The 11515-nt window shown below is 30.0% G+C and overlaps 2 protein-coding genes across 6 annotated transcripts; both read right to left on the bottom strand.

Moving 5' to 3' along the window:
- On the bottom strand, positions 1-6106 carry LOC107993081 (uncharacterized). Of its 4 annotated transcripts, none has more exons than XM_062085151.1 (6): positions 5670-6106; positions 4553-4624; positions 3850-4249; positions 3509-3701; positions 3069-3283; positions 1-2984 (listed from the first exon to the last, which is right to left on the bottom strand). In XM_062085151.1, exons 4-6 carry the CDS (start codon positions 3600-3602, stop codon positions 363-365), a joined length of 2931 nt encoding a protein of 976 aa, XP_061941135.1. In that variant the 5' UTR covers positions 3603-3701; positions 3850-4249; positions 4553-4624; positions 5670-6106; the 3' UTR covers positions 1-362. The 4 variants fall into 4 exon arrangements, with proteins under 4 accessions (XP_061941135.1, XP_061941134.1, XP_061941136.1 ...); XM_062085150.1 differs by having other exon boundaries at positions 5639-6106; XM_062085152.1 differs by lacking the exon at positions 5670-6106 and adding an exon at positions 4785-5223.
- Positions 6107-7056: 950 nt separating this feature from the next.
- LOC107992574 (forkhead box protein K1) lies at positions 7057-11490 on the bottom strand. Of its 2 annotated transcripts, none has more exons than XM_017048525.3 (5): positions 11015-11490; positions 9900-10673; positions 9556-9815; positions 9202-9301; positions 7057-9126 (listed from the first exon to the last, which is right to left on the bottom strand). In XM_017048525.3, the coding sequence occupies exons 1-5, from the start codon at positions 11488-11490 to the stop codon at positions 8952-8954; spliced, it is 1785 nt and encodes a 594-aa protein (XP_016904014.3). In that variant the 3' UTR covers positions 7057-8951. The 2 variants fall into 2 exon arrangements, with proteins under 2 accessions (XP_016904014.3, XP_028519986.1); XM_028664185.2 differs by having other exon boundaries at positions 9202-9319.
- Positions 11491-11515: the final 25 nt, after the last annotated feature.

Below are 11515 nucleotides of genomic sequence, written 5' to 3' on the forward strand. Positions count from 1 at the left end.
GCTTGAACATATACTAACGCATAATGTAGATAGAATATGTAGATGAATATATCCTAAAATATTTAATATTTTATTTACCTAAAATATTTTATCAGTCATTCATCTAATTTGTCATTATTTTTTGTTTTTATTATTGGCATGAATTAAACAAATGAAACAATAAAATTTTTTTTTTAAATTTATACTGAGCTCGAATTCACAAAAAGTATTATATTATACATAAAGTATTAGGAATTAATTTATATAAATCATAAAAAATAAAAATAAGAACAAAAAAAATTGTCAATGATTGCATATGTGTAATCGTATTTTTTTTTATGTTTGCATTTGTAATTGTATTTATGTTTATATTCGTATCTCTGTCAATATGATACATGAATATCTCTAGAAGTAGTTCGTTGCCTACAAAGTTTACAAACAGTAATTAAACAAAGAAAACCGAGAAGAACAGCAAGAGCTGCACCTAAACCAGCTCCCGCCCATCCGGCAGAACCAACAACGCTAGCCAAACCTCCGACACCATTTCCAGATCCAGAAATAGTGCCGTGCTCACTAACAATATTAGTTCCACAAGTTTCAATGGATTCATCATTCGGTTCTTCAACTGTTATCAACGAATCGGTATTGTTATGTACATTTTTGAATATTGATCGAGGCTCTAGTACAGGACAGTTAACAATACCATTGCAAACGAGTCTCGCAGGAATACAACCAGAATCGCCCGGACATTGAAATCCACAAAATTCTTCAAGTTTCTGCGTATTTAGAGCACCTGAAGAATCACGTGGTAAATGATACAATTCTGTCCAAGCAATTTTAAATGCAGCTCTTGCTGGTGCCATAGAACCAGTAAATTGGACAATTACGGTTGGCCATTCAAATTCTTCTTGCTGATAATCCGGTGGCAGTGATGATTGTGATGGCAGTTGAAGATGAGTTTGAGTTTGAATAGAATTCATGTTAAAGCGTCCAGAATCATGATCTCCAGATATACGAATATTTGGAATGATTTGTGCTGCCGATATAATCGGCATTTCTCTAACGTAACTAACATTTTCACCACATATACTAAGAAATGGTTCAGCAGTTCCAGGTAAAAAAATTTCTAATTTTCCATCTTCACAGGATCTTGAAGCAAACTTAATCTTATCGAAATGCAACCAAATATCTCTATCTCGATTAACACGTAATTCCCAGATACATTTGATTGATCGAGGTGGTGCAACATATCCAAGCGCTTCATAATGAGGAAATTCAAATTCACCGTCGGTTGTAGCTGGCAGAATTGCTGGTCCACATAATGGACTGTGAGCAAATTCATACTTTGCCTCGAATAATGGTAAGGATTGTTTAAAATAGCTCGCTGCAGCATGTGCACCATCCACCAGAAGTTTTAATTCAAGTCTTTCTCCTCTTGAAACTACGCGAAGCACCGGTTGTCCTTCACTATTCGGTCCATTATTAATTAATTTGTCAACTATTGTTGATCGACAAATGCAATGACTTCTACCAATATTATTATTTTGTTGTTGACGTTGGTGTTGTTGCTGATATTGGTGTTGGTGTGAATATTGCTCAGTAATATCTATAGATGGTTCTCGAATAATTAATCGATCAACTCGACTATCCCAACAATGGCCGCACTGTGCGTACGGATGCTCTTTAAAATTAACTGATTCCACGATAAGAATCACTCTTGCGTATAATCGTTTGTCTGTGATAAAACTATAAGTGCATGAAAGATCAGTTGGTGGATCACCTGGACGTTTATAAACGAGAGTATTAAGCGGTGATCGAAGTTTACCAGAACGTTCTTTCCAGGAAGTAAATGTTTCGTCGCATTCAGTTCCAGGTACAGGTGTACCGAATCTTGTTGCATTAAAAAAATCATAATGTGCCCAATAATATAATGAACTACCAGAATAGCTTCCCGTTTTGCTTTCAAATTTGACAAACAAAGCATTTGAGCTGGATACAAAATCATGTTTTTCCATTGGTTTACTAAATGTATCACAAAAAGTCTTTATAATTTTGGCATCATCTGGCCAGTCGGCATCATAAAGAGTCAAACTTTCACCGCAATCACCGTCATATGGTTGAATAGGTGATTCGATGCGATTAACTCGAAAACTAGGAAAATAAAGTCTTGCAATTTCGCCGGGTCGACCTTTGAGAAGATAGGTACAACTAGTATACGGTGGATACCAATGTGCCACCGAGAGAAATATTCCTTCATTACCACTATGTAAAGATTCACTGTTTAATAGCCAATCACAACTACCATTTCGAACACCAGCAGTTTCTACATGACCTGGCCAATTACCAACATTAAAATGAAAACCGGTATTTAAAAGAGGCCCTGCTGGTGACGAAACAAACTCTACATAAAGATCTTCACTAGTACCGATTATACTATAAGGAAATTTTCCCATACCACAGAAGGTACCAATAGTCGGACTGGTTTCATCTTTTCCATCGTAAACGCGTATATAATCATATGGACAGTGCTCCGAGCCAGAGCTTATCGGTCTCATAGGACAAGTCATTATATTTTCACACCTTTGTCCGTCAATATTAAATTCTTCATTTTCAATGTACAATTTTATAAAAGGCAAACGTGTATTGAGACGATACTTGCAATGTAACGCTCGCGGATAAATGCCTGGATAAGCCGGACTTTGTACATAACATGTTTGTAATCTACAATCTTTGAAAACTCGTTCGCAATAACTACCAGGCACAATTTCACCCCTTCGATTTGGATAGAGTTCCGGATGTTGACCATACCTTAAATATACTTCAAATTGTTGTTCTGCACGAGAATCAAAACTGAAGTATGTTTGATCCGTAAAATTATCCGCGTGAAATATCACACGAACAAAACTTGTTTCAGAAATAAATGTTTGTGGTTGTTCGGACTCACCACAATAAACACCTGGATCTTTTCGATTGCTCACCTCTGTTTTCGTATTTCCATCTACGATCTGTGAATTGTATAATTATATATTACATTTTTAAAGTTTCTAATATAAATGAATAATCGGAAAAAATTAGAAATATATGCATACCTGTAAATAACCTCCAGAACAAGTAGTAGCATTTTCCAATATGCCAACTTTAAATTTTTTGAAACGAACTCGCAAAATCCAATCTCGAGGAGTTCCACGAAATGATCGAAAACGATACCAACAAGATAATGGTTTCCCCCAATTTGTTGAAGTTACAGCCGGACTCGATACATCTTCATATAAATCTACTGTCTTGTTACAATGATCTCGATCCGCTGAGGGATCCGAAAGAAAAAAGGAAAGAAAAGGAAAATAAGATAGGAAATAAGGAAAAGAAAAACCAAAAAAAAAAACAGGAAAAAATAGTTATATACTATTTTCATTTTTCTTATTATTTAAATTAATAATAAAATGCATGAAAAAGAAAAAATTGTAATTGAATAAAAAACAATTGATCAATATTTATCATAATGAAAAAATATGAGAAAAGAACGTATTACCTCTGCGGATAGCAGCAGGACTGGGGGTGGTAAAGAATAAGAAAAAAGCGAAGAATCCCCAGCCCCATATACCCGATACCATCGGTATAAGCATTCCAAAATATGCACACCGTTTTATAATCCTCTTATATTGTCAATCTAATTTCTGATTTTCTTTTTCTAACATTGCTTGTTTTTTTTTATAATCCAATACCTATAAATACAAATATTTAAATATAAATATATCTACATTAAGATACAATGATGTATATACATAATCGAATTTTGATTTGAATGGAATAGAATAGAATTTATTTATAAAAATAAAAATACATTAGGAAAAATGCGAAATGGATTCTTACTTGATACCATTTTTCCTTCATCTTCAGTTTTACATTACAAATATAATGCGCAGAGTATAGTCAAAGACAATTTATAACAAAAATTCATTTACTCGTTATATGGATTAACCAAGCCCGGAAATTGCTCATTCCGTCATTTGCTCGTTCACTCCAAAACGGGGCTATAATTGATTCAATCCGTGTTAACTCTCCTCTTGTTGACAGTTCAGGACCGAGCAAATTATACACATATATTCTTCGACTCCCCCTTTTCTATATGCGCGGCTACATAACTTTCACTCTTTCAGCTTCATTTCCTCTCGGATTTCTCTTATTTTTCTTTTTTTTATTCTTTTTTTCTTTTCTTTAAACTCGTACATAAATGTATCGATTTCGAAAATTTTCCAAGATAACAAAACACCTATATCGATAAATAGAAAAGAAATTATTTTTCAAAAAATACAAAGTGATATAGAATGATATTTGAAAATAGGATATAAATTTAATACATAAATTATACAAAATAAGATAAATTTGCTCGCGTATAAATACAAAACGGCAATAAAGATAATTACTATAATCATTATATCATTATATCATTCATTGTATATATTTTTTATTTCATTTTTATTCCTCTTTAATCATGTTTATAACTTAACATGAACATATGTTTTATCAAGTTACTTATATTTTTCCTTAGATGAATGAGCAAAAAATTACTTACTTATAATTAGTTGAAGTATCTTCAAAATGAGGTCGACATTATATTGTCATGATAATGAGGCACTTTTACTACCTGTAGAACGCGAGAAAGTGATATTTAGAATAATATAAATCATAATTAAAGATTTAAAATATATTCATAAATTAATCGCTATTGGTCCATAAATTATATTATAAAAATATAACGAAATTTATAATATACGATTAACATATATAAACTCATATAAATATACCACAATTTTTTTTTGTATAGTTAAAAAACATTATCCGCAGATTTCAATTCAATATAAATTCCATAAATTTATCAGTTGTATCAAAATAGGTTAATTAACCAAAAAGTCAAAGATATCTTGTACAAAATTAATAATTTTTTAATATTTCATTCACATAACTGCATTAATAAACTGAATACGCGCTAAATACTGCGCGAGCGCAGACAAGGTTTTTAATAGATAATGGATACCAGGATACTGCATTATTGAAAGGTTATTAACAAACTTTTCTTTTTTATCTCAATATTTTACTTATTCTTTAATTAGAAATTATATCCTTTCGCATTTTTCCTATGTGTTTTTGCTGTTTCTTTGTCTTTATTAGTACGTTTTGAATTTAATTTGAAACTTGATTATTGTTATATTATATAGTTATATATATATATACATATAACTTTTCTATAAATTATTCTCTATTAAATATATATATATATATATATATATATATATATATATAAATATATAAATATATATATATATATATATATATATAGAGAGAGAGAGAGAGAGAGAGAAACAGAGAATAAAAAAGCTTCAAAAAGAAATAAAATCAAATAAATGTGTATTTAAAATTAGTGTATTGAGAAATAAGAAAATAATAAAAGAATAAAAATTATAATTAAAATAAGCATCAAATAAATATAGCATAAAAAAAAATAAAAATAAAAATAAAAACAAAAATTATTAGAATATAAAAATAGCAAAACTAATAAAAAAAGAATAGAGATAGACATAGAAACAGCAAGAACAAGTTTTTAAGAAAATGAAAAAATGTAAAATAGTAAACGAAAAAATAAATTGAATCACTACTATACCAGTTATAAGATACTAAGATTCCATTAATACTTGATTGAAAAATTCGAATCGCAGGCTGGATGAAAGGCTAACTGGTTTGCTGTCTAGTTGACTGGATAGATAGATGGATAGCTGGCTGGCTGGCTGGCTGGCTGGCTGGCTAGCTAGCTAGCTGGTTGGCTTAACGTCTGATGAGAGATTCGGGTCGAACGTCGCGCAAACTCTCTACACCCTCTTTCTTTTTCGCTTTCCCTCTTGTCCTCTTTCACTTCTCTTTTCTTTCTCATTTCCTTTCTGTGTTTTCATTTCTCTTACAACTTTTTTTTATATTTGTTTTTTATAAACACATTTTATATTCCACTTTTATATTTTTTTCACTAATATTTAAGTATCTTAATTCATAACATTATATCATTTCTATTATCTATTCACTTTTTCTATATTATATATAGAGATACACAAAAATTTAAAAATGTTTACTTTAATTTTTTATCAAATATATTTTTATTTTATATTTTAGATTAAATTCTTCTTATACTTTTGTTAAGTAATTTTTTTTGCATTTCAATTTTTAAAAATGACTGACAAAAATACATATTTTTAACTAATTAAATCAATTTTAAAAGTTAATGATTTAGAAATTATAATCAATAAAAATCTTTAATTGATTAGAAATTGTGAAAAAAGGAAATAAAACTATACTTCGTATTTGATAATCATAAAAGAAAAAAATATGAAATTTTCATATTAAAAATGAAACTATAAATTAATAATATAATAATTCAAATGTAAAGATAAAAAAATTTACTTTGTTTCTCTTAAATTTGCCTATTTCATAAGAATTTACTGTGTTTTTTCTTTAAATTCGCGAAAGTATTATATACATACGCATACATTTTTATGCATAATTGCATATATAGCAAACACATATAAACTTGATTAAAAAATAAAAAATGAAACAAAAAAATAATTATTCAAAAAGTTAATTCGTTGAATAAATTATATAATTGATATTTTAAGGAACTTCAACACCACGTATCGTCATTCTATTTTGTTCTTGCTCTTCTCGTGACACGATTACGGTATATTTCGTTTATATATTATTTACTTTTAAAGAAAAACAGATTAACATTTATTTAATTTGATTTTGCAATATAATAATTATCATTAATGAAAACTCAATACAAGTCGTTTTAAATATACGACTGAAATGCATCTATATAAAAGATAAAATATGTATTTGAAAATATATTTAAAAAATCAGAAAAAAATCGAATAGAATTAAATTTGAATATATAGAAAATCGAACTATTATTATCTTATGAATTCAATCATGATTTAAAATTATATCTTATTTTCCTATCTCGTACCACGAGAGCAAGCAGACATTTTTTGATCATTCTTCAACGCAGAGAGAAATATTTCGAAGCAATCAATATTCGTTTAAGAGTTTATTTACAAGTGGCAACAAAAATACTATCACCTCTTCCTGTATGATTATAGTACGTTAATATCTTCCTTAGATAAACAGGCACGTCAGAAAGAAATTTCGATCGACGTATTCAGCATAAGATTATTGCTTATCTTTCCTTTTCCTTCTTTTTCTTTTTTTTTTTTAAATAGAAACATTGCAGAATCATACGCAGAACTACATCTAAAGTTTGTGTCTACGACTTGCGAGCATTTCAATGAATGCAAATTGTGTCATAATCGATTTTAATGATCGATTAATCCAACGTGAACAATCGACGAGTTCAAAAATCGGAAAAGACCAGAGAACAATTTCTTCTTTCCCAATAATAGCTGAACAACGTCAATAAAAACAATGTTTGAGAAAATATTCAAAAAGATGTATATAATTATATATCTGGTTAAATTGAGTCAAGGAAAAACATTAGTTCATGCTAGAGATGGGACACTTTAAAGCTTGATATCTTTTGAAATTTTTTGCTATTTTTATAATTTGAAATTCTCGGAATTTAGACAATTATTTTATATAATAAAAGTAATTTATATATAAAGTAATTTAATTACAAAAATATTGTGAAAATATGAATTTATTTTTATTTAAATAATAATAATAATTTAATTTGATTTATGATATGATTTCACCTATTCAATTCCAAAAATTAATTTTTTGTCAAAAAAATAAATTATCGTTACCATTGGTTAATTATAAATCTATGTTAAAAATTATCATAGTTGATCACGATTTCAATTTTCAATTGAAAAAGTTAAAATTTATAAATTAGTTGTATTTTAATTTTTGAGAAAATAAATATTTCTTAAAAAAAAAAGAAGAAAAAAATAAACATTCTTAGATTTCAAGAATTTCGAAACTTCAAAGTTTTGAATGTAAATTCACAAATCAAAAATCAGATTTCGACCCATCTCTAGTTCACATATTAACTTATTCATGATGAAAAATATATAATTTTCAACAAATTTTTCAAACCAGTTCATTTACCAATATTGACAATATTCTAGAACAGGTGATTTTTTTTATAAAGTACTAAGGCAAACAATGTGAGTTGTTTTAACATAATATTTCCTTCTATTGAGATTCAACATGTTTTCGAATATATTAAGATATGATTTCATCAAAATGCTTCTTATCATATTCTTTCAAGAATGTTACAAATATTTATTACTCCCTCTTATAAATACGTATAAGTTTCCGTCATCTTCTTGTACCCATATGTCATCAAACAAAAATGTGAAAAATTTATTCAACGAAATGTGTGTGTGTGTGTGTGTGTGTGTGTGTGTGTGTGTGTGTGTGTCATTATTATATTATTATTTATATACATATATATATATATATATATATATATATATATATATATATATATATATATATATTCGTGATCATAATAATAATGATTATATTACTGCAGCAATAGTTCATTCAACTTCGAAAATTCAAATAAGAAGATAAAACAAATTGTTAGAATGTAAGACGAGGGAATAACTTTGTCTGCTCTCGCTTTTCTTACGGATATTCCATTTGTTGCATAAAACAATAAACTGTATCGAGTATTCATCATATACAGAAACTAAAGTAACCACTATGTGGTCAAATAAAAAACAGTACAGAACTGAATATATATATTTGTTGGCGCGCATCGAAGATGATAATGTATGAAGAGATTTAAACATGGTATGAATATGGGCATTAATTTGAAATTCTGAACATTAAGCGTGCACGTATTTACGGGCGCACACACAATTAAGTGTGAAGTACACGCGCGTGCAGATATATTTGACAATGAGCGAGTAGCGCGATGTAACAAAAAAATATCCTACGTAACGATAATTTAGGACAACGATAATTCAATGGTCGTCCATTTCATGAACACGTTGACGTTTTGTTGATGGTTGTTGATGTTCAGGTGGTTCAGGACTTTCGACAATAGCGAGCGGTGCCGGTGAACCTGGAGAACTATCCGATTCTTCATGTGAACGTTTTGCAACTCCGACGCCTGCGTCGGGACCAATAAAGCTTCCACTAAACGTGATGATATAATATGACAATTGATTCCAATAAATTGATAAAAAATACAAGAAAATTTTGAATACAAACCTATAGTTATATGTTGTCTGTACAATAACAGGAGCTGGACTATATTGTCCAGCCGGAGATAGAGAATGTTCTTCTGTGGTATTTCCAGATACATATTTATCTGAAAAAATATAACTATCTGAAAGAAATAGTTTTAAATAAAAGATAGATATTTTTTTAAATTATTTTAGTAGTAAATATTTATACTAGTAGTATTATACTAGTAATTTAGATATTTTTATATAATATATAAAGAAAAAAATAAATATATAAGAAATAACTTGTAGAAGAGCAAACCTGTAGACAACCTGTACAACCTGTAGAAGCTGTTTTTCTAAAAATCAAAGACATTGAAATTATATAAAAAATTATTACCTTCTCTAGTTGTATCACCACTAACACCATTTGTGACAACAGTGATTTGTTGCATTAGACGACCTTTATGAGATGATTGACTTGAAGATGCATATGGATGACCAGGTGATCCTGGCGCGGATTGACTAGTCAATTGACCAGCTGGAGAGGATACAGTACTATCTGGATAAGATTCTGGTCCTGGTGAAGCTTCTCTGCTAAGACATTCCGGCGTCATTAGGCCACTTATTCCAACATGAGATGGCGAAGCAGGTGCACTCCTATAAAAAACACAAGAATTTAAATTCAAACTTTTAATAATATCTATTAATCTATAAAAAATAAAAATATTATTATTTACCAACCTAGATGAAAGTCCAAAGGGAGCTCGAAAACATGGAACTCCACGTTGTCTTCTTCGTCTGAATGCCTGTTCAATAAGTTTTGCTTCTGATTGTGGATCTATTCGCCAAAATGATCCTTTTCCTGGTTCTTCTTGACTTCTTGGTACTTTAATAAAATAACGATTTAATGAAAGATTATGCCTTATTGAATTTTGCCATCCTTTATCTGCAGTTCTATAATATGGATAATTTTTTGTAATGTAAGAATAAATTCCAGATAATGTGAGCTGTTTATCTGCAGCAGATGCTATTGCTTGAACAATTAGTTGTGCATATGAATATGGAGGTTTAGAATCATCCTTTGGTGGACTACAATGTGCTGTTGTACCATTTGGACCACTACTACTTCCACTTCTGTATCGTGATTCAACACCTAGTTCAGGACTTATTTGTCTATTAGAGCTTTGTCCTCCATCGTGTCTTTCCATATTAGAATTTTGTGGATCATTTGCAACAGCAGCTGCATATACAGCTACCATTTGAAGATCTGCTGATATGTTTCTCCTTCCCTGTCCTGCTCGTGGACTAGCAGGACATGAATTAGCAGCACTGATTGTTCCAGTAGGAGAGGGAAATGGGCTACTATAACCCGTATCCGGAATATTAATACGTAAAGGTGGTAATGGTGCTCTATGCTTTGGAGGAGAGGATACAGGTATATTACTTTGTTCTTGTTCATCTACTAATGATTGAAATACGAGTCTTATATTTGTACTTGGAAATCTAAATGTGCACCTGTAACAGAAGAAACATGCAAACTAAGTAAAAAAAAATTAAGAAGGTAATAATAAGAAATAATATTTTTAAAAGAAAATATGAAAATACTTTCATAAGTACAATACAAATAAATTCATTGAAAATTGTTCATAAAATGATTTTTCATTGTTATTATGTAAAACTATAAAATTTAATTCTAAAAAAAATAATATTGCAAAATAATAATAAACAAATTTAATTTATGAATGATATTAATAAAAATAAAGAAACTATATAAAGATCATTCAATAAAATTGAACCAATGAAAAACGTGCAAGAAAGGTTAAGTCAGTATAATAATGATTCGAAACATATCTTACGTCTTTGGTAATTGGAAGGCAGGCGCACCCTTTCGTTGAAAAACTCCATCAACAAAAACACCATTTTTACCGTTACAAGTCATAAAGAAAAAAGGATGATCATAGAAGATTTCAAGGTGTCGTCGTGAGATAAAGCTGGAGTGGCCCATGTTGACGTCGACCTCACCCTTGCTGCTATTACGTCCGATAGTGATACGTCGCTGTCTAACCATGTATTCAAACTCGCGACCCTCTAGCCGTGCAATCGGTGCACCTTTTGCTTCCGGGTTCCACTGCATCTTCGTCGGGCTGGCCGGTGCCGACTTCAGTGCCAGAAGGGCCCACGCGTCGCTCTCCTGAGTACGGGAGTACGTAGTAGACATAGCACCGAGTAAGCGAACCCTCCTTTGAGATAGAATGAGAGAGGGAGAAAAAGGAGAAGTAGACAGATATAGATAGATAGATAGATATTTAGATAGATAGGTAGAAAGGTACATAGATAAATATATAGATAATTAAGTA

The sequence above is a fragment of the Apis cerana genome, linkage group LG14 (assembly GCF_029169275.1).
Source record: "Apis cerana isolate GH-2021 linkage group LG14, AcerK_1.0, whole genome shotgun sequence".
In the NCBI taxonomy this organism is placed as follows: Eukaryota; Metazoa; Arthropoda; class Insecta; order Hymenoptera; family Apidae; genus Apis; species Apis cerana.